The following is a 27,996-nucleotide window of genomic DNA, read 5'->3' on the forward strand; positions in this document are numbered from 1 at the left end:
TTATAATCACAATTAAGCGACATTATATTATATTTTATTATAAATGTTTGCGGATGTTCAAATACTAATAGTAAATAACTCGTAATAACTCTGCAGGTTGCCAAGATATACTTAATTTTAAACAAATTGTGTTAATTTACAACGCTTATTTGTATAAAATGCCATTACTTTACATTTCTATTAACGACGTTACAATGCACGTTGATCTGGATTGTTAAGATTCCCTTGATCTTTATTCAATTCCGAAATACATGCCCATTGTCCTTCGGAATTTTCGCGCCAGAGAGAGACCTTGTTGTCTCCGCCACTAACGGCCAAGATACCGCCCGTCAACGACCAGCTGACGTTCCAGATTACATCATCGAAGACATTAAGAACGTTTGGCGTCCAGCTAGCGTAATCGTTAGAAGTCCATACGACCACGCGGCGATCTTGCGAGCAAGATGCCAAGGCGGCTCTAGATGGTCCAACCGCTGGTGCCCAGGCTACATCTCGAACCTGTAAGTTTGATAAAATACACGTAGATCCTTATTCCAATACATCTCCATTGCAATATTAAATCATACCCAATCGCTGTGCGCTTCCAATTTATTTTCTTCTATCCATCTATCGCCTTCCTCTTTCCATATTTTCACTAAATTGTCACAGCCACCAGTGGCTAATCTCTTAATAGGACCGCTTCTTTGTTGAGTCGAGTTGGCTGAGTCAACAGCTGAATCGATCGCCGGACACCAACTAACTGCATTGCATCCGATTGTATGAGCGTTTGATATTTTTTGGGTCTGCCAAGTATCTCCGGTATTTGTAAGGATAGAGATTGATCCATCCGAGCTTCCGCAAGCCAAGATTAAACCAAACTCGTGCGGCGCCCAGGCAACCGAATTGACAGACGAATCGTGACCCGTATGTTCATATATTTTTGTCCATTCTCCAAGCTCCTTCCAGATGATCACTTTTCTACGCAAACATATATATATATATATATGTTAAGCTGTTAGATATTTTACATTCAGATGTTTTATTAAATTATCGAGTATATATCCTTAAAAAAAGAACTTTTAATAATATTATTGAAAATTTATTTATGACATTTTAGGAAAAAAAAAAAAAAATCAAGGATATCAACGTATACCTATCATAGCTGCAAGACGCTAAAAGATTGCCGAATTTGGGATGCGCCCATGCGACTTGCCACACGGGACCGATGTGTCCCTTGAGAACAGCAACTAGGCTCTGAGTGCCGTTCTTTAAATCGAATATCTTCACCGAATTGTCACTCGAGCAAGTAGCTAACCTTAAACCGTAGTAATCCATTTCAGCGTCGTGTATCATGTCTTCGTGACCGGTATCGACGGTATTTAAAACGGACACCATTTTCAAGAGATAACTCACAGACGACCGATATATAATACACGGAATTAATTCAAAAGTAAAGACGGATCGCACGTCTAAGATGTAGGTTATGTTGACGTAGAACTCTTGTCATTTACGTGGAAGTATATGCGCGAGAATCTATTGCGCATCCTTCGCGCTTTGCGCGCGCAACTCTTATAATTACGTACAAACTCTATGTATCCCACGAATGTAGTCGCATAATTTGTGATTTCCACACTTTTATCTGCCTCATATAAAAGATAGTTTGACTTCAAGTAGTTCCATTTGTCTCACGCGAAGATCGTACACGGTATTGTATCGTGAGCTGTGAGTATTAATTTGTTATATTTATATGAAATATTTGTCATATTTTTCATATTTATTGAACAATGAAGAGTTTTGGATTTTGTACTAAAAAGTTTCTATTTATTCATCGATATCTATCTATAAACTACGCAAGTAACGATCATCATTATTGTCATTACGATTAAATTCAAGTACGCGACAACAGAGAGAATAATATGTGTAAAAGTTTGGTGTAAAAGGAATTGTACTGTATTTTTACAGAAAATTATTATTGAGAAACATTTCTAAAAGGGGATATGTGATAACGAAAATATGGACATGGATATTATTAAACCGATCTTTTGTTTGCTCCGTTAGAACAAAAAAGCTATTCCCTAGATCCTAGATAGTAAAAAGTAGTCATTATTATGAGACATATCTATCTCAGAAGATGAGGTAAGTCGCATATCACGAATAATAAGGTTAATATAATAACATAATATAGTTTTATCGCATTTAAAAATAGTATTGCTATTTTTTCGAATAATAATGCGCGAATATTTAGAAACCAAATACGCGTGCAAATTTACGAGGCATTTCTGTCTTTATGTGTATGGCGAAATGTATCTACAAGGATAGTACATATGAATAGCCGTACATATTGCATGCGTGTATATCTATATACATATATATATATACTGTGTTGGACATTTACCGGGTTCAGAACGGGCGACTATAAAATTTTCGATATGCCGTACGGTTGAGTGGCAATCGCAATTAACGATAATTACGTTTGCCTAGGACCAGACCGGCGGATGCGAAATCATGGCGCGGAATTGTTTATCGATCGCGAGGAGCCCGACAGCTGACGACGATCTCGACAAAGATCTCGACGCATCGCATCGCATCGCATCACATCGCATCGCATAGCATCGCATCGCATCGCTTCGCTTCAAGTATATAAACACGTAAGCCGTAAGCAGAAGCAGCATAACAAAACGTTGATAGAAGCGGAAATGAGTCTCGCGCGACGCGACACGACGCAACGTTCCGCCTCGATGCGGATGCGGATCGACGCGAATCGTGAGGTCTGAATCGCGTGTCGCTCAAGCGGAATAGTAATTGTGTTTGCGATTGGATTTGCGCAGATCCGTATTGTAGTTAATGGATCTCTGCCGTCGCGTTAATGCATTTGCGGACTGTTAAACTAACGCAACTATGTTGGCCGGAAATTATGATTAATCACGATACGAATAATAATAACGATGAGATGACAATAACAATAGTCGAGTGAAAATTAATAGATGCGGAGGATAATTTGAATTAATTTAGATTATTCATGTACGATAAAGTATCGCAATCAGGTAAACTTTACCCTTTTATTTTCAATAATTGTTTGAATATTAATAATAGAATAACTTTCATGTATAATAATGGAAATGTTTTTTTGTGTTAAAGAATACTAGTTACGAAATCATCTGTGTGTACATACATGCGTGAGCTCTCTTTTTACTTTGTATCAAAAATTTTATTATTTTACTGTTATTATATAAACTATATATACTATTATTACATTATTATTGCTTTAAATGCTTATACATGGATAAAAATTTACGGTACAAATTATATGAAAAATGCATAACTTTTATCGTAAAACTGGAATATAACGACATTAAGATATTATTACTATAAAAAGTGTAAATTATCTATTTGTTTTATTGTTTATTAATGATTATGCATTTGTCTGTGCATCAAAGTACTTGAATAATTATAATACTCCTTTGTAAAATATATATATTGAACAAAAAAATATTGCGCGCACGTGATTTTTCTTATATGTTAAAGTTAAAATGTTCCACAATTATAAAACAAAAATTATATTGCAATTTTTACTATAATATTTTCTCCATGTATATTATTATATTGACATAGTCAATTGGAATATTGTTGTATATTTGCGCGTGAAATGTTTTGTTCTCTTAGATATTGGGAACGAGATTACTCATGACGCGTCCTCGAGTGATTTCTTCATTCAAGCGGAAATCCAGGGCGATGAGTCCGCGTTCCGGCTGCTCGCGATCTTCGGTCGCCGGTGTGTGAACGATCGCAGTGTCGCCGTGAGATCCGGTCGAAGGAGGATCGTAGGAAGGATCAGGAGAGAGGGGAATGTCGGTCACTGGGCCTCTCTTCTCGACGACGACTACTCGGTGCCACGCTCGTGCCCGGAGGCCACGTAGCAAGGGCATCGTTCGTATGGAGATAAAATTTCTCTACCTCTTCTCCATTGTTCATCTTTCTCTCTACGGCAAACGGCATTCGTTCTTCAACGAATTCCTCATATTTTCATCGTCTTTCTTCGCGAATGCAACGTCTCAGGTCAACAAACGCTACAAGAATTAAAGAGAGAGTTCTTCTTTACACTATTGAGTGTGTATTATTATCTTTTTTTTTTATATCTCCGACTAAATTCTCTCACACGTAACAAAGCGAAATGCAAACATAATAAGATTTTTTTCTTTATTGAAATGTCGCGGCAGCGATAGTTTCTGAGTCGCAAACGATCAAAAACAACTTCTAAGGAAAATCTATATCTTTATAATCTATAAAGACATTTTATAAATTTATTTTAGAATAATTCTCTCTCATTTATTTATTCGCATATAAATGAATTATCATTTATTACATAAATTATCAATTATTATTTATTTAAATAGATGCTTTTAGAACTGCGATCATGCTGGTATCGAGAATCTCGCGACATTAATATTCAGCGTTACACAATAAACAAGAAATATGAATAAAGATCACAATCACGTAAATCTGTAATATTTCAGGACATCCGAAAATATGCAGGATAGAAGCGTCACAAAAGCGCGCGTTTGCGTATCGTCGCGCGAGTTTCCACGCCGGCGCGGCGCGTCTCAGCCGAGTACCGTAAAGGTGAATAAGCGGGTCGTACGAGGATTGGATTCCTCGCCTACCAGAGAGCCCGGACCACATTATTAATTTTTAACACGTGCGCACTGGAATTAAACGATTGGCGATTTATTGGATAAGAGAGGGAAAGAGAGGCGTAACACATCGAATAATCGGCGTCGTGGGAGACAACGAGAAAAAAAAGGTATTTACATTTTTCTCATAAAATATAAAATATCGATAAGGTATCTTTGATAATTGACGCATTGGTTATGTGCGTAATATTGACACGCCTTAAATAAATATGCACAATCTGGCAAAACTATAAATTTATAAAAAATGATTTTGTACAAAAATCACATACATATATGTATAGTTACATAAGATCATTAATAATTTCTTTTCAATAGCGATAAGTTGAAAAATATTATTGAAAAATCTTTATAAAGATTATTATTGAAATACAAAAATGTTCTTTGTTAAAAGATAACTTAAAGATGAATTCGTTATATATAAAGCACAGATGAGCAATGTGCGTGTGAGATAAGCTTCTCGATTAAAATTCTCTTAAAGCGAAATCTATCTTAAATGAAATTTTTTTTTATGAGATTCTATATATATATATATGATCGAACCTTGTTGCAATAATATTTTTATTGGCGAATTGAGTTTATAACTACAGACAAATTTTATTCGATAGTTGACAATAAATTCTGGAATCTAATCGCGAATGTATTTACTTCGTTGTCCAAGAATTTCCCCGCTTTTTTTTTGCTGACGCGGATATCTAACCGGATACTGGAAGAGCATCTTTCTCGGTATATCTCGTTGGCAGAATCATATCGGAGTAATCGTGGGTGCTTTCGGGTCATTCGTTTCGATCGATTGGTCTGCCTCATTTATTATTGATACGATCGGTCGCGTCGCGGTCATGACACCGTGCATTCCGATGTTTGAGCAATCTAGCAATCTAGTTAGCTAATAAGCGTTTCGTTATGTGAACCCTGCGATATCACCGTAGCGCAAATTTATTTCCGATAACGGTTTTGAATCACATTTCTGTACAAGATAATAGGCGCATTTGAACGGGAAAATACACATTCAGGATGAGCGTTCTTTATTTAAAAAGTATGCTAACAATAAATATTGTAGTTAATGTCTCTCGCTTTATTCTTTTATCTTCGCGGATTGAGCGGATTATTATCTTAAATGCCTCGATTGAAACAAAATCAAATTATTATTTATTCTTATAAACTAGAATGAGGTCTTGGTCTCTGTTCATCTTAATCGTCAATATCCGTTCATCGATCGATATCGCGAATATTCCTGAGGAATATTAGATGGATGAGAAAATGGAATAACATGATTACGTGGTTGATAATATAGGTACAATATAGGTACGTATTATTGGAATTGTATCTTTAAAAGGATCAGTCGCACGCTAATTTTCTATCAGTATCGCAGTTGTGATTATAATCTACAAAGAGATAGAGAGATATAATTGTTAAGCCAAGCATGCAAACGGTCCTCGTCAACTCGCGCGGATAATTGTTCGTTCATCGCGTCTCGTCCTACTCGACGATTTCATTTCGGAACGCGATCGATTTCGATCCCGTGCGCGACGTCGGTGACCGTACATACATCGTCAGTAGAGCCGTAGAATTATAGAAGGGGGTCATCATACGAGATACGAGGCCGCGCCGAACACGGTGAGCCAGTATACGAGCGTCGTCCGGCGCGGACTGAACGAAAGGAACGAGAGTCGCGCGAATCTCGGAGGATCACGCGAGGAAGCGGCGTCGCCGTCGTCGCCGTCGTAAACAGGCGAAACGCATTCGCGACGCGCCGCCATCCGGTGCTTATCACGCGATTTTTCACGCCGTCTTCCTATCCAAGTAAGGGTTTTCATAACGAAGGGTTTTGTGCATACACGAGACGACATCGGTGAATTAAACCGTGTCACATCCTCGGGAATTGATACTTACGATCGAGGTGAGTTCCGGCCCACAGTGTGCTACTTTTCGAAAATGGGAGTAACCGCGAACGATTCGCGAGATTTTTTTTTAATCTTACAACGCTATTGTGTGCGCATGCATAAATTTTATTGCAATGTTTTTAATACGCGAGTCTTTTACATTTATTTTTTATTTTGTATCCCTCTCTTTATATATTTATTTTTATTTTACAATGTTGTGAGTAAATGCGATTATCTATTTATATTTATCTTTTTACGTAAGTTGACAAATTAAATGATAATCATATTTTCTGTTATATGTAAAATTTTTACTCATCGATAAAAATATTGTACATTGCAGAGAGACGATAGTATCGTGGAATATTGTTAATTGAAACAATAGCCAAACAATCTTCGAAAAAAAAAAAACGAAAAAATGGATTAACTAAATTATCGATAGGTTGTACAAAACCGCAGTTTTATTTTTTCCGAAACAAAAATTTTATATGGTCGGTCATTGTTGCGCCGAGCGCCCCGATTGTCGAATATGTTTTGCCGAGCCAGAGAACGAGTTGGTTTTTTTTACGAAAAATTACGAAGTAACTTTCTAGCTGAGATGGATTTATTTCCAACTCGCGAAAAATCTTTCTTTCCCATCTCGAGATGCTTGCTGATTTATTTATGAGCGCAGAGAGAAATTCCTCTTTTTTTTTCACGAGAGAGGATACTTTCCAGGCTACGATTAGAATGAGACTTAAGCGGATCCATATTCCCCCGGGAAGAAGACGGTGTTATGGAAATTCTCTAAAGAAACTTTAGCCTTCTTAAATGGCTTACATTAAATCATGCTTCTCGAGTAAAGCCTCGATATTCAACTTGACGCTTTCGTAAAAGTTTGCGTTACGAATAATCATATTTCGTGAAATATTTCCGAGTTACACGACTCGTTGCCTAAATCGATGCTAAACTCTTTTACGTCCTTTTATACTTATTAGGATGGAGCGAGATTAAACCTGTATTAAAACGATTTCCATCATTATACTCAGAGCAATGCTTAAATAGAAAGTGAGGAAAAAGAAACTTTTTATAGCTCTTATGCGTTACTGTATATTGTAATCGAGCTTATTATTGCCTGTATTTTTATGATATAAATCTTTGTAATACATATATCGAAAAAGAAAGTTGCACGTTACACACATTTGCCTCGAGAAACTATAAGAATTCTCAAATTTTTTAGCGATATAAATACACATCGTATATTCTTCATTTATGATATAAACATAAATCATACTTGTAAGCAAACTGTCACTTAAAGATTTTAAATATTTATAGTTTCTCAAAGGGAATGTGTGTGTATCGTGCGCGCAAATTCTTTTCTAATATATTACTTATTATTTATTACATATTATTTATTACAATAGTATATTATTTTTTACTACTATTAAATTATATTAACATTTTGATTTTATAATTCCAATTACATACCATTTACAAATCGTAAAGATTGAAAAATATAAAACTACACACTTGCGTGTTTTGTTAAAAGAAAAAAATTGGAGATCATGGATTTCTATACATTTTAATTGGACTGTGCGTTAGGTCACTGGATGTTATATATATATTTTTTTTTGCCCCGTTACTGTAATAAATCTTTGCGCAAGTCAGGATTGTGCACATCGGCCAGTAGAGTTAACCAATTCCTCGCGTGTACTTTCTAAACAGCCGCAAGAATGTACAATTCTCCCGTGTAAACGCGCCTTTTCCCAAACCGCGCCTCGCGTGCATACATTTACGCATACATTTACGCAGGATGCACCGCTAAGAATTTTCAAACGCGTGCCGGGGCGCGTAGCGGAATTCTCGCCTCGAATCTTTACACGCGGCGTCGCGGTTCGATGTTCGAATGTACCGCATTGTATAACGTTTTCTATCTGCGCGATATCCTCGCGGAGTACGGACGTGAAAGCAGTTTCTTTTTTTTTTTTCCACGCGTGCCCGTTCCACGCCGTTCGACGGAACTTTCAACCGAGTAAAATTCACACAAGCTTAGGTATTTACGCTTATGAACGTTAACATATTCCAACGTTTGCGTGTAAAACGAATTAAATTTTACACGACAAGACATTTGAATGTTGGATTATTAATTCTGCGATCGCTAAAGTGTAGGAAGGTTTTATCTTATTGTTAGCGATTTTATTTTTTGACAGTTTCGTCTCTCAGTTTTTTGTTCTAACAATTTGGTTTGCGCGCAATGTTTGGAGAAATACGTGTTTCTGAAAGAAAAGAAAAAAACTCGTCCGATAGACTGCTCAAAGAGAGTAACGAGATGCCTCGTTCGTAATCGTAGCATCGAAAATTTCGACGGTACGGCGGTCTTTTGGCTGAGAGAGAATTTTTCGATTCGTCTCTGAGCTTTGCTGCAAGCAAATCTGCAATATTTTATAGTCGTCTAGCTGACAACGCCCGTCGCGTGCTGCTTTTAGGAGCATACAAAGAATTTCCAATAGCGTTTCGCGAGGAAAACAGCGGCGCACTCCCGTAACTTCCGACAGAAGAGGCGGTCTGTGCTCTTATCTCTCTCTCTCTCTCTCTCTCTCTCTCTCTCTCTCCTTTTATTCACGAGCTATTCGCAAGCTTTAATATCAAATTTTAATACGGTTTGTTTCGCTTTTAAATTTCTGATCTGCTTTCATTACGAAGTTAAAGTAGGAATTGTATGTGTGTGTTTTTGTATTTAAAAATATAAAGTATGTATATATTATGATATTTTATATCGCGATAGGGAAATGCGGTGTCGTTTTCATATGCTTTTGCTTCGAAATATGCTGAAGAAAGAAAGGGAAAAAATGAAATTTTTTAATGTTTTGATAATTTAGATTTAAAAGTTTTTTGTTTTTCATTTTTCTTTTACACGGCGTACGTTTCACAAAATGTTGTTGGCCTCGGGCATCGTATCTAATACGGTGTCTAATGTAAAAATCCGCTTCTCTATGCACACGCATACACATGCGCGCGTACACGGTTCGAAATACCAGGAAATGTCGATTTTTCGAGCTGTTCGTAGCGACGCGATGTTGCAGAACACTGCGTCGTGATACGTTTTTCCACGATGTTTTCGGAAAAAGGGGAAAAAGACTGGAGCGCGAACGAGAAAGAATTTCTCTGGCGTTTCGTCCCGCGGGAGGAAGTTCGCCCGTAGGCGGAAATCCATGGGTCGTCGGTTTCGGAGCAACGCCGACACCACCGAACCGGCAGTCAGTCGGTGGTGATTTTTACCTCGTAGCGAAAAAGTTTTCACTTTGCCCTCGCGTTAACTCACGCGTTCATCTCGATTTTGTATTCGCTTTAGCTTCCGTCACGAGGATTATCTAACGGAAGCTAATTCTGGACAAATTACATACTCTTTGTGATAAAGAATATTATATCATTAATATTATGGATATATTATACTATAATATTATATCAATGGAATTTTGCAGCCATTTCGATTCAAATGTAGCAATTCGGAATTGCCGGTTTTTAGGCATTTTTATTTCGAAAAGCATATACAGAGTGTCCCATTTTAATCTCCTCAGGCAAATATCTCAAAAACCAAGCCCGGAAGAGAAAAATGTTTCAGCCAAAAGTTGTTTGGTTTCGAGGGGGCCATAAGATGGTACCATTGGTTTGACCTTGGAAAATCATTTGAAGGTCATGTGAAAGTCAACTTTAAAATCTTAAATGGAAATCCTCATTTTTTATTTAGTATTCTTGTAGCTGACATCGAGAGCTTTCCAAAACACTATAATAAAGTATTTTTTCATCAAGTACTTTTTGAGTAATTTTATATTTTAATCTGACATATTTTGATATAAAAAATAAAATATTTCGTAAAATATTCAGTTTTCGATAATCTTACCGTAATACTTTTATGTACAGAATAATGAGACAAATCAATTAGTGTAAAAAAAAACAAATAATTATTTAAAAAAATACATTGTAAATAATTTTCTTAAAAACAATTTTTTTTTTTTTTTGGAAAATTCGGCACCGGACATCCGGATTTTACAATATAATTTAGCTTTACAACGAGATGGCACACTTCCGCATATGCGATTCCATTTAAATAACTCTGCGGTAGCACGTTAAAAAAATGGATCGTGTGTCTGTTTCATCGGACCGTTCAATCACTCGTCTACTCTTCCGGCCATCTGCATTCAAGAGATGCGATCTGGAACACGTAACATTATTCGAAGATATCCATATAATCTATCTATCTATCCTACCTATCTGCTATAGGAAATTGAATGTTATATCAGTGCGCTAATCAGATCGGAACGACGCGCGATATGCGACCTACAACAGCTTCTTACTCACGCTGATTTTAATCGATAGATCTGCCATTACAACGTGTCCCAGAAAATTAATATGGATACTCCTTTCGATCACAATTTCCTTGGATGTAATCGTTTTAATTACTCCTTTATATAAAGCTTTGCGAATTGCAATTTTATTATTGTTACAGCAGTTTTGACATAAAATTCTGTTAAGTTTTATATACTTGAAAATTCTATCATCTATATATACTCTCACAATTCGCCATAAATCTCTTTTTGAATGATTAATTATTCAAAAGCTCGACGGTTATAGATGTCTTGACATTTCCATCTTCAGGAAAAATGGATTCCAAATCGGCCGAAGCCATCGGCCATCAACTGAAAAGAATATTCGATGTCGGTCTCGGGAGATTCTGTGTAATGTTTGTAATGTATGTATATACATACATTATATACATAGTTGCCTCGGTCGAGAGAATAGAATTGCATTATGTGACGACTTCTCTTCTATCGATTAAATTTTCATACATTCAGGAAAATTAGTTATAAATTTATCGCGCTTATTTATCCGGGGGGAGGCAAGCTTCCTCTCTAAAATTTGGATCGTCATTTCGATCGTTGCAAGATGTAGCGCGTGCAACTCAACTACGAATACCGGTTGGGCAATTAAAAAAGATGAATCGTTATTCGGTGACTCCCTCCCTTATTAAGTATGCGACGTACGTTTTTTCATTTTTATTTCGCGAAAGTTTTAATAGCGTTCCCCCCCACCGCGTAGATTCTGACAATTATGAACGCAAGGGGCGCGCGAGCCCTTCTGGTACTCGTTTTGCGTAGCCGCCATAAATATTGCAACTTTCGGAGTAGAAAGAGAACAGCATCTTCAATATCTCATATGAGCAAATATGCATTTGTTCTATCTTGGTATTTATGTGCGCTGCACAATTAGATATCTAAATCGTAATTGCATAAATTATTTTCCGAAATATTTATATGTGTGTATTATATTTTCCAGGATAATTATATTACCCGCATAAAGTAAGAATGCATTCGCGGGAGATGCTTAGGATTTCGTGACCTGTGCAAGTTTGAGAAACACAGCTCTATATCCTATTCCCATTTGTCAGACGTGAATATTGCAGACGCTTGCGGTCCACGTTCCAGATATAACCAGCGAACGTGTGTAGATTTAACATTTTCAAAGCTACATACATGGAGTCGGTACAAAGAGAGGGAAAGAATGACGAGAGAGTATGATAAATAGAATAACTTTTTCGTGTTTCATATCAAAAAAATTTATAATCTATAATAATAATAATTTGAATAATAAAATAAAGTAGCGTCTTTTTTGCAAAAGATACTCACGATTCTATAAACTGTAAGTACGTATGTACATATGTACATAGCTAGCGAGATAACTTTCGCGCGTGTAACTATTTCCGAGTTGGTGTGCAACCATCGGCCAGATGCACTCTATGCTCGAGTGCACAATTTCCGGCGTAAAAAAGTCAAATCATCCAAGTAGAATCGAGATGTAATGAAAATATTAATTTCGAAAGATTCAGCAAAATTTCTCGAAACTTTAAACGTTCTAAAAACTTTAATATCTTTTACAAATTTTTATATACTAATATATAATGTGTAGAAGCAGATTGTAATTTTTCCGTATTTTAAAATTTTATAATTATCAAAGTATAAACTGTGATATATAAATACCAGAATATCAAAAATCACGACAATATAATATAATAAAAATATGTGAAAATTGAAGAGGTAAATTAATCATGGTTTTGAATTTTAAATACAAAGATCAGTCTTTGTAAAAGAAACAAATGATGTAGTATGCCAAGTGCATATATAAAAAGCAATTGACCGTATATCATCGAATAGTTTATTCAATATTCTTGTCAAAGAATGTATTTTCAATATCTGTAAAACTGAATGTGCTTAAAATATCTCTAGATCTGAAACTGTGATAAAAATCAAGTTTTATTTATTAATTTAACATTTTTAAAGTATTGATTATGATATGTCTAGATTGCAATATTTGTACTTATTGTAATATTACAATATGAATATATTAATAATATATTACAAAGTGCATAGGATAATTTGTATTTTAAAGCGCTCTCCTACATTTAAATTATGACATGTATTACAGAGATTCAAATATGCATATCGTAATTATACGATATAGTCATATAATCAATATTTTAGAGATATTGAATTACTAAGCCATCTAATCATTATAATTAATATCAAAGAATGTCATTTGAATTACAACATTGTATACAATTATAATATTGTTTACAAATTGGAAATATACATATAGTTAAAGCATAGTATTAACTATATATTGCAATAATATTAATATTTATAACATTTGTATACATACCCCCTCTCTCTCTCTCTCTTTCTCTTCTACAACTTATTTTTTAATAGCACGTTTAATAATTTATTTTTTAAAACTTTTCCACCTGTTGCATTTTTATTTGAAACGCGAGTTTGAATATTATGTACTTGGCAAGTTTGTTTTTTACCTTCTTTCGAAGGGATATATATATTTGGAAAAAGGCCAACGGAATGGAATCGGAGTTTACAGGCCCGGAAGTCCTGGAACATCCGGTACGCTTCAATAATGAAACATTCCGAGTGCATCTAATAATAATGTCACACAAGCGTCGCCGTATGTGCGAGTAGCAGTTATTTGCTGCTCGTGCGGGCGCTAATATTGTCGCCATAAAAGCCGCACCGTAGCACTTACTATACGACCGTGCCACTTATATTACTCGTGAAGAATGTAAGAGGATGCGAGGTGTTTCTTTTTTTTTTTCTTCTTTTCGTGCCGACCGGCGCGGCCCACTCTTCTCGATCCCGGGTATATCCGGCGCGATTTCAACTTTGTTTCTCATTCACGATTCCCGACGACTTGACGGTGAGATTCCTTCCTCGAAAGAGGAAGGCTGATCTCCCACATCTGTTTTCTGTCGTACAAGCGGTTCTCTCTTTCGTCTCTTCTTGTCCTCACGAAAGTGTACCGACGAGTTTGACGACGTATTCGGGAATTCATGACGACAATAGAAAGTTAAAGGCGCTAAGGCTAAGACCCGGAAGGAAGACTCCAATGACGACGAGTGACCCACATCCGGTGAATCAACTGTAAGAGAGTAAGACGGCTTATGTGTATACGTGGACCGTTGCAGAATATTTTGTAGGATCGAGTAGAAATTTGGTACATAGAGAGAGCTATGGAATCGTGCATGTGTGACATGGATAAAAAGTACACAATTTCCAACGTAATGAAATTTCAGAACCGCTTGTTAGCGCTCGATTCGATTGCACGCTTGATTCGACATGATTATGCCACGCAGCAGATAATATTCGAGATTAATTACACAGATTATATTCGAGAGACCTATTACATCATTTCAATATTTCAATCTCTCAATCATTAACGTTTTCATTCAAAAAACATGCAAATACGGTAAAAGTAATTTTTTACTTTAAATAATTGATCTCGATTACGATCGACTTATTTTATTTATGTTGCTACAAGAGTTTTTTGCAACAGCTAGTAAATGATTAAAAAATTCAATTTAACACCATATTTAACTTAAATTTTTAGAAGCTTGATAAAATTAATCTCAAAGTTGGTAAAATTAATTATTCATTTTTTCACTTTTATAAAAAGCAAAGTCAACTATATTGCATTTAACTCTCTTCAATTCGTTATATTCTACTCAAGCGTACATTTATTGTCTTTTAATCGGATTTACCTTTCGACTTCATGCGTCCACCATATATACTCTCACGGTCCATTAACAGACTTAAGTAAAGCTGTATGCTTTAAATAAAGCGCGGACGAATATTAGCGAAAACTTTCCCTCACAAAATCGAGTTTATATTACTTCGTTCAGGGGTCAAGCTCGAACGAATGCGATATTTTTACAAAGGGCAGAATGATTTTTATTCTTTATTATTATATATTTGTAATAATAAGTATTTTCTTTCATGTGTAATTAGAAAATTCGCCGTTGGTAAAAAAATTTCTATGTACATAAAGATTGAATTATATAAAATACTTCTTCTATATAATTTTTATAGAAATAGAATTCAACGCTCTTGGATCACAGATCTGTTCTAGAGAACGTTGGAATTTCCGAAATGGAGAAATCTGTCAGCCGCATCGTGATTGGAATCACGTCCTGGCCGACAGCTGACAACAGGCTAATGCCAATAAGCGTAATCTCGACGCGATTGCTCTGTATAATTACCATCATGCAGCGACGTGGCATGGCTATCCTACTATCGTTGCATTATTCATGTCGTCGAACTACATCCTAAATTTCAAGGTTTCCCAAAGGATGTAACCGCCGCATCGCGCCGGTAATTTCACTGTCGAACAGCTTCGCCTGCCATCGTCGTATATGAATCAAGAAGTAAAGTGCATTAAAGAGGATCTATGAGAAGAGAGAGAGAGAGAGATTTTTTAAAGCACTTTTGGGCTTTACAAGTTTACTTTAGATGATCTATAATCGGCGATAAAATTCAAAATAAAATTTTTAATTTTATATTTCGCATAATAAAATGTTTAAATAAGTAAAATACACACACACACATGCATAAAATATATATAAATATTCAGAAAATTACAAATAGATTTTCTCTTAAATTTTTGATCTGTTAATTATAGATTGTCAAAAATGGGTTTTAGATATAATAAAAATGCTTGAAATATTTATTTATCAAAGATATTTCTCGACTGTCGCTATTATTGATTATGTCAGTAATGTTATCATACATTTATATGTACGTTTTTTTTTCTCATCTTAAAGACTTAAATCTTATTTCTTAAATATTTAATTATATGCGAAAACATTAATATACACCAATGACAATATTTTCTTAAGTTAATAGAATTATATCATATGATACATTGTGTTTAGTGACATTACAATTATAATTATTAGTAGTTAGTCATTATTATTATTAGTCAATATAGTGGCATTGCAATTGTAATAATTATATTAATACGATCGATAAAATACGACCATTACAATCTTCTTTTTTATTCCTAATTACGAACTCTTCGAAGAAACATCTCGGGAGATGATTACAATGGGCGCGGCCGGATAATCGGGGCGATGAAAAGAAGCTAGTACATCGTAGCCGAGCTTGTAACGAGACACAAAAAGAAGAAGAAAAAGTTGAGAAGGGACGAAGAAAGAACGAAAACGGTCTGACAATTCGTAGATCTAAAGTCGACTTCGGCTCATGAATAAGGTAGGAGAGAGCGCATTAGAATATTCCCCGCGGCATAACGAATAAGGAGACATAACTCCCATTGTTATTCCTGCGGCTTAAAGGGGAGAGCTCTGACTCGCGATGGGACTGCGAAAGAAGCGACTTTACATCGATACCACCACGAAAATAGTGCACTCGGAAAAAGAAAAGTCAACGGACCTTAACTTTGCCGCTCGTTGACTTATTAAGACCGCGTCGCGTCTTGTCAAAGCAAGGTTCTGTTCTCGTCGTGAAAGATAATGCGACGAATACGGCTTCCGTAACCGTAATTAACGTTCCCATCGATTATTCGCGACGGCTTGAAGCCGTTTTAATCAAGACGCTACTGTGTTGCAGATATAGCGGCCGGCTCAAAAATTACTTGATGCGCTGAGGATGCGCCGTGATTTCTGCAACGGTGGGCTTGCCTGCGCCGTTGTGTGGGTGTCGTCGACCTGCCTGCTGCTCGTTCTCTCGTTGTCGTCATCGATCACCGCAGGTACGTTCTCTCTCTCTCTCTCTCTCTCTCTCTCTCTCTCTCTCTGTCTTTTTTTTTCGGCGTTTCATTATTTACTGCTCAGTGGTTTGACGTCTTCCGTCAATTTATTATCGTACTTAAAAGAGAGAACTCGAGTAAAATGACAATCTTATCCGAAACAATGTTTTTCGAGAATGGATTTCATTCATGTAACTTTCCCCTAAGAGAGAAGGTTTATGGATGAGAAATAATAGCTTAATAATTGCAGAAATAGTTTTTTTTTTTTTATATATATTATATCTTCCTTGATGTGACATTATCATTACTAATATTTTCTTTATTTTTCTAATCATATTCGAGAAAAAATATACGTCAGATGTATATACTCGTAATGATATCATATAAAATTACATACGTTATCAGACCTTCTCTAATTAATTATCTATATTTACTAATCATTACACCATTTTTTTCTCGGATGATTATGTTAGTTACTATACTGCAATAAAATTTTAATCGCAAGTTAGAATATTATTTATTTCTTTATGCACTTGAAAGTGTTATTTTTAAAGGCATCGTAGTATAAAGTCAATATGTTGAAAATAACAATGAGACTAACAATCTAAAAAAAGCGAATTTTAAAGTATTAAATCAATCAAAATTCTATTTTTTTTATCAATAAACCCTCTTTTCTCGGGCCATATGTTTGAGCTTTTGACAATACCGAATGTTCCTTCAACCGATCCTTTTTAATCCAAAAATTTATGACGCGCCAGCTGTCTCTCTCTCTCTTTTTTTTTTTTCTTAGATTTACAGCGAATTTATTATTTTTTCCCTAATACACCGTCCATATATCATTCTCGGCGTCGCGCTATCTCTGCAAAATCGGAGTCGGCAGCGAGTTGTCTCGCATATAGGACAATGCCTAGAAGGCGCGATCGAAGATCCGTGCGCAACGAGAAAAAAAAAGTGAATCCTCTCTTTCTCTTTCTTGAAACGAACGTGCATTTGCATGTAATGTGCCATGGTTAGACGTGAGCGGATTTCGGAAGCCGAAAGCGAACGGTCGTGATTCGTACTTGATGTTGCGCGAACCAACCAACTGCACGCCATCGCACATATTCGCGACATATGTTCCTCAGGGGGAATTTGAGGATTCTGTTCGAGATCGCCCTCGGCGGCGAATTTCCTCTCTCGGCGTCGCGCAATTCCTCCCGCTTACCGGAGCGAGCGAAAAACGACCCTTCATAAATGACCATTTGCTCGAGAAGCGTCGAGTGCAAAATTAGATATTGCGCGAAGCCCGCTCTCTGCGGTCTTTGCTCACGTTTCATGTTTAGCGCTGGATATATTGTTCCGATTCTGCGTTTAATCCCTTTGAATTAAATCCCGTATCACGATGAAAATATTATAGTAAAAATTGCGATATTTATAATATTTATAATCGTGCAACACATTCCAACATATAAGAAAGGGATCACGATATTTTTATTCGATAATACTATATATGTATGTATATTATATTGTATATATAAAAGAATATTATAATTATTGAAATATTTTGATGCATAATTGTTAACAAATAATGGAATACAAATTTACAATAATAAATATCTAACGTCTTTTTATATTCAACTTTACAATAAATGTTGTAAAGGAAGATGGCATTTATCATGTAATTTGTACTGTAAAATTTTCTACGCGCATGCGGGAGATAAAACATCGCTCTTTCGCTTTACTCTAATAAGTAATAATTAACATGTAATTGTTTTAAAGTAGATTTGCTCGCAATAAATAATTAAACGTCGCGAAAACGAGATGCTTAATTTAGACAAATTTAATTTTCATTATTGTGGTAAAATGGATATTATTCGTGGCAATCTTTTATTATTGCTAATCGAGATGTAGAGATAATTTTCGCGTGTAGGACATCCCTCTAAGTAGGAATCTAAGTTATGTTAACGGATAAATATCCCGTAACGCGTCTCGTGTATCGATAGTAAACGTATTGAATTGCACGCGTCTCCAATATATGCGATCGGTGAATTAAATAACGTACGTAACGAGACGATTTCCATGATAATCGCGGAACGAGACGGCTAGTTAGGAGCCTCCTCTCCCGTATAATCCTACATTCCGGCAATCGATTCCGTCCCGATGTGTTACAGCAGGATGCAGGCCTTTTCTCAATAAATATCGAGGGCAACCCGATTTGCATGCCATAGGCAATAAGAAATTGAATTTCTCCCGCCCGCCCTTAAAAGGCATCCCCTCGCCTTTCCTTCTCATTCTTTTTCATATTATCATCTCTTTCTCTCTTTTTTTCATATCTTCTTCTTCTTTCTTTTTCTTTTTCGAGAGAGAAAGAAAAGAAATTGAAGATACAGAGGAAACGCTGACTCGACAACGAGGCGCATATTAAATTCATTTGTACATTCCTCGAAATTCGAAAAGGGACAAATCACATTTGCGAATGTACAATATATAAAATTATATGCGTTTCGAATTCTGTCTTGAATCATAGGTAGAAGACTAGATGGAAGCTTTGGAAAAATTGAAAGAATTCTCGCGTACGATAATTTTGAATAATCGGATATGCGGTGTCGCCTATTTTTCGTGACAGTTTTATTGAATCTTCTTTTTCTTTTTTTACGGAACATTGTTTCAAATCGGTGTGAAAACAGCCGGTAGACGACCGTTTGACACGCGACGCGCACATTTCGTACATCGACGTACGGGAGGAGGGTACACATACATCGCATATATATATATATGGTATGTATATCTCGGCGGAGACTTTCGCCAGGTGCACCTAAACGGAATATCCGCTCGAGCGGATTTTCTTTTCGTATATGTCCATCCGGACCCCGGGAACTTTCTTCATTTGTCACGCGAACGTGCATCACCGCTCTTCGCGTATTAATATGTGCCACGTAACGGAATGCGCGGTAAATTCCCATCGAGTCATGCATAAATTAATACAAAAGCTTAATTTTAGTTGAAATTTTTATGTTACAGTGACATCTTGTATTTTTTTTTTAACCATAGGAAGAGAGAGAGAGAGAGAGAGAGAGGGGTTTTTATAAACTAATAAAATTCTATAAAAGGATCCTTTAAAAAAATTATAAAAATCAATCTCTCGAATCTCACACCTCCTTATATTTTTGAGGATTTTTTGGTAAGAATCTAACGATTTGTTTCCGCGTTCTCGTACTGATTAATATTTCACGTTCGTATATCCCGTTTTGGCACGCGCTTTCCTCTTCTCCTTTGAGTGTTCGGAGGTACATATGTATTTTGCCATTGCGGTACCGCCTGGTAAATGCGCTCATAGTACGATAGGCGATGAGTAAGTATAGTAAGTGTGGCAGTAGGATGCCGAGGAACCGTTATAGCCGTCTCGACTCTGGCTATTTTTATTATTATTATCATCATCGTCGTTATGCTACACTTTAAGCCCGAGCGTACTCGAAAACAACGTCTCGCCTCTCGACTTCTCGTCCGAGAAAGCACTTTATTTCGCACAGTGACCTATTTAGCGGTCCTGCTATAAGTAATAAGTATAACTTATTGATTAATCCACTAATCCATCACGTATCGTCGCCTCATTCAACATTAAAATCCTTGCGACTCTCGCGTCTCAATTATGCATAAACCCAAGATTTTAGCGCAAATAGATAAGAGCTCTACGATTACATAATACCAATTAGGTCCCTTCTTTTTGCCGCTATATTAATATAGATTCTTTCTAAAATGAGTATCTAGTTTGGTGGTAACATTAGAGGTATTATTAATAAAATAATTAAATTGGATCAAGTACAGTATGTATTTTGCTTAAATACTTATATATTCTCATGTCTTAAAGATATTTTTTCATAATTTCTCTTATTTTGCAAAATAAATAGTCGCTTTAGGAACATCCTACATTTAATACTGACTGAATGATAGCTAATCCTAGAGGGGCACGTCTTTTTCGATAAAAAATCCCGTTTATAGTGAATCTTGTAAGATATGTGTAAATTTTTCGCTGTTAATAATTGAATTTTATATTAAAATTTATACAAATTAATAGGAACAATTTGTATATTACACAGAGCCATCACTGAAGGCCGTCGGTCGATGTCCTTCCCTCGACGAACAGAACGTGTGTCCATCGCGGGCGCCGGCCTGCGAGAATGATTCTCAGTGCCAGAGGAACACGCCGGAGGAACGCTGCTGCAGGACCGCGTGCGGCTTCCGATGCGTTGCGGGCCAACTGACCGGATGCGAGCAATTAGCACTGGCGGCCGTGAGGCGATCGCGGGCTCTCGGTACCGAGGGCCCGTCGCAATTCGTGCCGCGATGCGACAATGAGACCGGCGAATTCGAAAAGATACAGTGTGATCCGCGAGGACGCGACTGTTGGTGCGTCGACGCGATCGGCATCGAAATTCCCGGTACCAGAGCGCCCAACAAGGATGACATCGACTGTTACAAGCCCCGCGTCTGTCCCGCTCACAGCTGTCGTATGTTCTGCCCCTTGGGATTCGAGGTATCCTAGATAATTATCTAGACATGAAAATTTCTTCATCTTATCTTTATTTAAATATCAAAGTATACATTACCTCCATCTTTACCTTATTATTAGATAAAAGAAATGTCATCTTTAAATTATTTAAGATATTTTTAATGATGCATATTATAAACTCGCTAAACATTATCATAAAGTATGAGATTTTATAGAGCATTTCATATATCTAGATCTGATCTTTTTATAATAACGCTTTTATGAAGAATAATTTACAATGTAACGATATATGCTTTTGTTTTTTACAAGTTTTTATTTTCTAAAAACAAGAATTTTTTATATGTGCTATTTGACAGACAATTTCTATCTGGTACACATCTGCTGTCTATTATTAAAAAGGAAGTCGCTGATAATATAAAGCAGATATTTTTAATGATGCATATTATAAACTCGCTAAACATTATCTGCTTTATATTATCAGCGACTTCCTTTTTAATAATAGACAGCAGATGTGTACCAGATAGAAATTGTCTGTCAAATAGCACATATAAAAAATTCTTGTTTTTAGAAAATAAAAACTTGTAAAAAACAAAAGCATATATCGTTACATTGTAAATTATTCTTCATAAAAGCGTTATTATAAAAAGATCAGATCTAGATATATGAAATGCTCTATAAAATCTCATACTTTTATGTAAAGATTTAAAACAGGACCATCTCTTTATCTTATTTCAACTACACTTAAGATGTCCTTGTCCTTAGATCAACGAAAGTACTGGCTGTCCCAAGTGCGAGTGCCGAGATCCTTGTCGCGGTGTCACTTGTCCGGGAAGCGGACAGACATGTGAGCTGATCGAGATGAGTTGCGCACGCCCGCCATGTCCTCCGCTGCCCAGCTGTCGGAAGGCCAAGTCTCTGTTGACGATCTGTCCGACGGGAGAACCTTTACAAATCACCGATTCACCGCGGCCGTTTCTCTGTGGCGACACGCCGGGCAAGCCGACCTGTCCGCCGATGTATAGCTGTCTGGTGGAGTCTGGACAAGAGTACGGGGTCTGTTGTCCATCCAGCGTAAATTTGCAGCGATCCGGCTCGTGTCCTGTGAAGGAGCCCGCAAACTCAGCCTGCACACCCAGCTGCCGCTACGATCTCGAATGTCCTGGACCCCAAAAATGTTGTAGCAGCGAGCGTTGCGGTGGTAACGTGTGCGCGATACCCCGGGGCGTCAGTGTGTGCCATCGTGACCGCATGCTCGCCGAGATGCTCAGCATCTCCGAGCGCCAGGGTCGCGGTTACGTTCCGCAGTGTACAGAAGGTAAGGTAAATAAGTTATTTTGCCTTGATTGAGCGAAGATTGAATATTCGCGTCCGTTAAAACGAATTTATCGACGATAGAAAATTTTGACGTCAGCCCGTCTAATTTGTATGACCCTTCAACACGTGTTAAAGACGGCTGTATAGGAAGAAAGTTGCATGCACCGTTAATAGAGAACTGATTAAACGAAAGGCCGAGGGAGGGAGAGAGAAAGATACTTTATGAGTCAAAACTGGTGTATTTGAGTAGCAACTGCGCGAGTTTATTATCTTCTCCATAATCTTGAGCTTTCAATGCGCAGCGTGTCTGCGCTTATTCTTAGTGTATAAAAATAAAGCTTTTAAAATACACAATATAATCATGTAGACGGAGATTTCGAGACGAGACAGTGTTCGAGGAACGGTCTTGTTTGCTGGTGCGTGGACGCCGAGGGTAGAAAGATATCCGGTTCCATGGGTCCCTCCGAGAAGATTGACTGTAGATCGATAAGTAAGGCGCGCTCGCTTCCGGCGTCCTGCACCCCTCAGCAGTGTGCCCAGGTTTGCCAGTACGGCTTCAAAACGGATGCCTTCGGTTGCCCAACTTGCGAATGCGACGATCCGTGCGAAGGGTAGGTATCGTTACGCTACAGTAGCGATTAATCCTTTACTTGCGAGCAAACGGAAACTTTAATATTTTCTCTCTAAAAATACAATATTTAAAAAATTTTTTCTTATACAAAAATCATAAAGAGAGGATTATTAATTTAAAAATTATCTTGTTTATTTATTATTTTTTAATTATTGGATTAATAAAAAGCAAATATATAATAATCTCTCTCTATTTACATCATATAATTCATTATTTTAAAAAATTATTAAAACATTTTTAAAAACTACAAGAGGAAGAGAAAGAGAGAGAGAGAGAATGTGACATAAAATAAATAAAAAAGGGTGAATCAATATATATATATTGCTAAATTAAATTACTACCTTCATAGATTTCCTTGCCCCGAAGAACAAGAATGTACTCTAAAGCGGGAAGACGGCTGTCCAGATTTTCTCTGTCCAACGAAGCCGGAATGTAAACCCAGGAAGATCTTTAAAAGTCCTTGCCTTTCTGGTACGCCGCTGATTGATCAGGGTGGAAATGCCGTGACTTGCTCCGCTAACGAAACTTGTCCCGACAATTACAAGTGCACGGTGGTATCAGAAGCCGGTCAATCGGTGTGCTGTGTGGAAACACCAAGCCTCGAAAAGGCACCCACAAGTAAATTTCATTAATAAATAATCAAATGTAAAATAAGTAATGTGTTAATAAAACTATTTCTCAATTGTATATTACAACACTTATTAATTATGACAAGTATTATATATATACAGAGTTAAAGATTAAAGTTAAATATTTAAATATTAGAATTCAAAACATATCAAATTAGCTTGACTTCTTTGCTAATTTCGCCTTAAAATTTCTTTTTATGAAAAAAATTTTTTTGTCTTCACGAAAATTCAGTGTGCGAGTATCTGCGAGATTTTAACGATCGCATGGAAGGTACGAGGGAGGGAATGTCTCTGGCGATCCCGGCACCTCAATGCGAGCAAGATGGCAGCTTCAAGTCTCTACAATGTCACAATAGTACAGATTGTAACTGCGTGAACCATCGCGGAGTGATCCTGAAGACTGGAGTAGACCCTGCCGCCTCAGCCGATTGTAACGCCGTCAAAGAATTTACGCGAATCTGCAAGCATCTCTATTGCAACCTGATCTGTCCGTACGGCTATGAAGTGAACGAAGCCGGTTGCGAGCAATGTCGTTGTCACGAACCTTGCCGCGATGTCATTTGCAACTCGCAAGAGACCTGCACAATGATCGATGTGAATTGCGGTCCGGATCAGTATTGTCCGGCGGTACCGGCTTGTTTGACGACAAAGCCAGGTCAGTGCCCGTACCTTGTACCGAGCTCGTCGAGCTGCGAGCTGCAGTGTAGCAATGATCAGGAATGCCCGTCCGGTGACAAATGTTGCTCGACTGGCTGCGGCACGCAATGCGTAGCCCCCGTCATGGCCACGGCCTGCCAGCATGCCCGTGCGGTTGCCGAACACGCCGCCAGAGAATCGGGCAAGCCCGCTAGAAGAATCTACATACCTAGATGCGATGCCGACGGCGCCTTCGAGCCGGTTCAGTGTCACAATGGCGTGTGCTGGTGCGTGGACGAAGAGGGCAAGGAAGCAGCGGGTACCCGAGTTCTCGAAGGAATCGTTCCACGTTGTAATACGCCTTTCAGATGTCCGGAGATTGACTGCAAGCTCGATTGTCCGGACGGTTTCGAGCTGGACGCGGATACCGGCTGTCCGACGTGCTCGTGTCGCGATCCGTGCCGCAGCGTCATATGCCGCGGCGAAAACGAAGCGTGCAGAATGGTTGAGGTGGCGTGTAGCGCGCCGCCCTGTCCTCCCGTGCCCGTTTGTCTGCCGAAGAAGGACAATCCGTGTCCGAACGGCTCACCGTTAATTGAGCAGAACGGCTCGGTTGCCACCTGCGGCCCTCACGGCCACCATTGCCCTTCGACGCACAAATGCGAGCTGTCGCCGCTGGACGAGTACGCGGTATGTTGTCCGAAACCGCGTGATGTATGCTTCGAGCCACCGAGACGAGTACCGTGCAATTCGGGTGTGGGTTTCAATGAGACCGAGAGATGGTTCTTTGATCCGGAACGCAACGAGTGCCGGCAGAAACACGAATGCACCCTTGGCCACAACGATTTCTCCAGCCGGCTAGTATGCGACACCGTGTGCCCCGTGTTATCGCAATGCGAGAGGCTGCGCGAAAAGAATCTCAAGAGATCACAGAGGCTTAAGCAGTCCACGTTCCTACCCAAATGCAATCCCGATAATGGGATGTGGGAACCGGTGCAATGTCTAGAGCACGTCGGTGTCTGTTGGTGCGTCAATCGCAAGGGCCAGCCGATTAAGGGTTCGCTCATCAGGGGCGCCGAGCCAAAATGTAATTTCCGGCAAGCTAGACGAGGCGGCAGAGGACCACAAGAAATAGATCGCGAGATTGAAGCGATCATGGAGAATGCTTTGCTGGACTTGGAAATGGACGAGCGGCGAGCGGGGAAGATTCTCGGGACCAGGTGTCAGGCGATGAAAGACAAGGGCCACGTGCCGACAATATGCGATCCGCAGGGTAGATTCGAGCCTACACAGTGTGCCGGCGATACTTGCTGGTGCGTCGACGAAGCCGGTAATCAACTGATCGGCTCCGAGCCGTTTTTAAAGGGAACGAGCATTTGCCGTGAGTAGAAAAGATCTCGATGCTATTTTAAATTAAATAAAATTTTATTGAAATAACTTTAGCGAATTTTTTATTAAGATTATATCTATTTTAATATAAATTCAAATTTTATTGTTATAGATATTTTTGTTGATACAATTTTATATTAAGATCTTTCCTTTTAAAAATATAAAACAAAAATAAATTAGAATAAAAAATATATACAAAAGTATAAAAATATGAAATTAAAATGTAGAATAAAATAAAAATATAAATTAAATGTACATAAAAATGTCTAAACTATATAATTCTTATAAAACACAATTCTCAAACATTGATGTGCGCATACAGAGATCTTTAATTATAAATATATTAATTATACTAATTACAAATTTATTTTAGTGCCCACACCGGTCGAAGCCGTCGAGGTGACATTACGTTTCCCTGGTCGATTTCTCGCCGCAGATGAGGCACGATTCACCGAAAAGGCCGAGGATCTTCTACACGAGCTCGGCGCGATGCTCCGGAAAGGCGTACGAGTGGAAATTAATCAAGATTCGGCGATCCTAAGCTTCGAGATTGTCGGTGCGAATAAAGTAGATGTGGCGTTCCATCTAGAGGAACTTACGCGAATCCAACAGCTATCCATGCTGGGTTCATCCGCAGATGCGACGACCTCGCGCTTCACGCATCGCTCCACTCCCGTGGCAATGCAGAGTCGGATTGTTGCATTGGAGCAGCGCGAGATTCTGACACAAGTGGAAACACCGGTCTATCAAACGGCCACGCTCGTGCTCGCGGCAGGAAGCGCCTTTATTATTAGCAGCCTCGTCATTCTGCTGATGCTATATCGTAAAAAGGTACTTGCAATACGCGATACAATCTGGTCGTGAAATTTTATTGAGATTATACGCAATGGATCTATATGTGATAATTCTAGTCTAATTTTGTTTAACGGAACTGGATCATATTTAACGTTCGCGGAAATGATGTAAAATATCAGCTGTCGTCGAATTAAAGGAATCTGTTGCAGATGAAAATGAAGGATCCCACGAAGATGCTCTCCGTAGACCAACACTTTCTCGCTTACAGTCAACAACCGGTCTACGTGATATCGGGAACGGAACAAGATGAGAAGGAGAAGGAAGCTGCGGCACAACAGATACTGAAAGATATTGATACATCGGATAACATTGTTGAAGCATAATTCGATGCTCTTTTCATGTCGATCGTTTTCACCTTGTACGATAGTGATTCCTTAATTTCTGTTTCCGGAAGGTTCTAAAAAAAAATTATAGGAAATATAATGTAATATATTATGGGTGCAGGGTTATCAATCTCTAAATCCTTCGAAACATGCGCGTTAATTTGACTTTTTCAAGTAGTCGCGCGATAATCGTGATTTATTTTTAATCAACCAATTAATCAATCCCATTGAGTCCCTCTGTCACAATCTTTTTATATAATGGAATGAAAAAATAAAATATGTAATCATATGTATATTAACTCTCTCTCTTTCTCATGTACACACACAATATATTACGTGAGATTGTTTTCTTATCAATTATAATAATATATTCAGAGAAAGAGAGAGAAAGAGCGGATCTAGCGGATATATATGACAGATAGAGACTCAAGAATTTTAATAGCGTAGCACGAGACGCGAATCACTGTCGTACACGATATAATACACACGTAGTTAAAGCCGCGTCATGTATATTCCACTGTCATATTTTCGTGCTATAATTTATTATCCACACGAGATTATTATAGTCTATGAACTCGACGATGCACTGCATGACATTTTTCGGAAATTTGATATTAATCTTTTATCTCTATTTAATAAAAAAGTACACATATATATACATTATATTACATATTATTATACATTACTATTTCGATATCATTCTATCACTATAAATTAATAAGATAAGATTTCTATCACTAGAAATAATAATTTTTGTTGTCCGTAAACGATGAGTTTACCGATGGACGATAAATATTTGCGAGTCGATCGTCGAGAAAATAGACTGTTTTTAGGAATCATTTCATCATTCTCGCCAGTTTATCTTCATCGTCTCATCGATGTGGAAGTCACTAACGTAAGGATGTCTCGGTTTACAAATCATGAAAACTAGGGTGTCATTACGTTAATACGTCGCGCGGATGTAAATATTAAATTTGTGTTTGATTATTTATATAGACATAATGACGAATAAAGATTGAAACTTTCTCCCGTTTTCCAAGAACAAAAGATTGTTCTTCTCCACAAACTAGAGAAATCCTCGCTTTTACTCGACTTTTATTAAAGTA

At 37.7% G+C, this 27,996-nt stretch overlaps 2 protein-coding genes across 7 annotated transcripts; one reads left to right on the plus strand and one right to left on the minus strand.

Annotated features, from left to right (window-relative positions):
• Window position 1: 1 nt before the first annotated feature.
• Window positions 2-1,503, minus strand: Sec13 (secretory 13). Its single transcript, XM_070316213.1, has 3 exons — window positions 1,133-1,503; window positions 567-957; window positions 2-498 (listed from the first exon to the last, which is right to left on the minus strand). The coding sequence occupies exons 1-3, from the start codon at window positions 1,372-1,374 to the stop codon at window positions 190-192; spliced, it is 942 nt and encodes a 313-aa protein (XP_070172314.1). The 5' UTR covers window positions 1,375-1,503; the 3' UTR covers window positions 2-189.
• Window positions 1,451-27,977, plus strand: LOC138945037 (thyroglobulin). Of its 6 annotated transcripts, none has more exons than XM_070316207.1 (14): window positions 1,451-1,701; window positions 1,942-2,115; window positions 2,461-2,627; window positions 3,643-4,086; window positions 4,494-4,780; window positions 15,941-16,128; window positions 16,486-16,627; window positions 20,701-21,137; window positions 21,876-22,428; window positions 22,795-23,038; window positions 23,408-23,676; window positions 23,920-25,704; window positions 26,086-26,543; window positions 26,717-27,977. In XM_070316207.1, the coding sequence occupies exons 7-14, from the start codon at window positions 16,525-16,527 to the stop codon at window positions 26,888-26,890; spliced, it is 4,023 nt and encodes a 1,340-aa protein (XP_070172308.1). In that variant the 5' UTR covers window positions 1,451-1,701; window positions 1,942-2,115; window positions 2,461-2,627; window positions 3,643-4,086; window positions 4,494-4,780; window positions 15,941-16,128; window positions 16,486-16,524; the 3' UTR covers window positions 26,891-27,977. The 6 variants fall into 6 exon arrangements, with proteins under 6 accessions (XP_070172308.1, XP_070172309.1, XP_070172305.1 ...); XM_070316208.1 differs by having other exon boundaries at window positions 3,643-4,035; XM_070316204.1 differs by having other exon boundaries at window positions 3,643-4,780.
• Window positions 27,978-27,996: the final 19 nt, after the last annotated feature.

Source organism: Polyergus mexicanus, unplaced genomic scaffold (genome assembly GCF_030449975.1).
Source record: "Polyergus mexicanus isolate NDT 795.1 unplaced genomic scaffold, iyPolMexi1.0 SCAF_3, whole genome shotgun sequence".
Classification (NCBI taxonomy): Eukaryota; Metazoa; Arthropoda; class Insecta; order Hymenoptera; family Formicidae; genus Polyergus; species Polyergus mexicanus.

Coding starts and splice junctions, on each gene's coding strand:
- Sec13 (XM_070316213.1), bottom strand. CDS start 1,374: ATGGTGTCCGTTTTAAATACCGTCGATACCGGTCACGAAGACATGATA. Junction 958..1,132: donor GCGTCTTGCAGCTATGATAG/GTATACGTTGAT, acceptor ATGTTTGCGTAG/AAAAGTGATCATCTGGAAGG. Junction 499..566: donor TGGAAGCGCACAGCGATTGG/GTATGATTTAAT, acceptor TCAAACTTACAG/GTTCGAGATGTAGCCTGGGC.
- LOC138945037 (XM_070316204.1), top strand. CDS start 16,525: ATGCGCCGTGATTTCTGCAACGGTGGGCTTGCCTGCGCCGTTGTGTGG. Junction 23,677..23,919: donor CCTCGAAAAGGCACCCACAA/GTAAATTTCATT, acceptor ACGAAAATTCAG/TGTGCGAGTATCTGCGAGAT. Junction 25,705..26,085: donor AAAGGGAACGAGCATTTGCC/GTGAGTAGAAAA, acceptor AATTTATTTTAG/TGCCCACACCGGTCGAAGCC.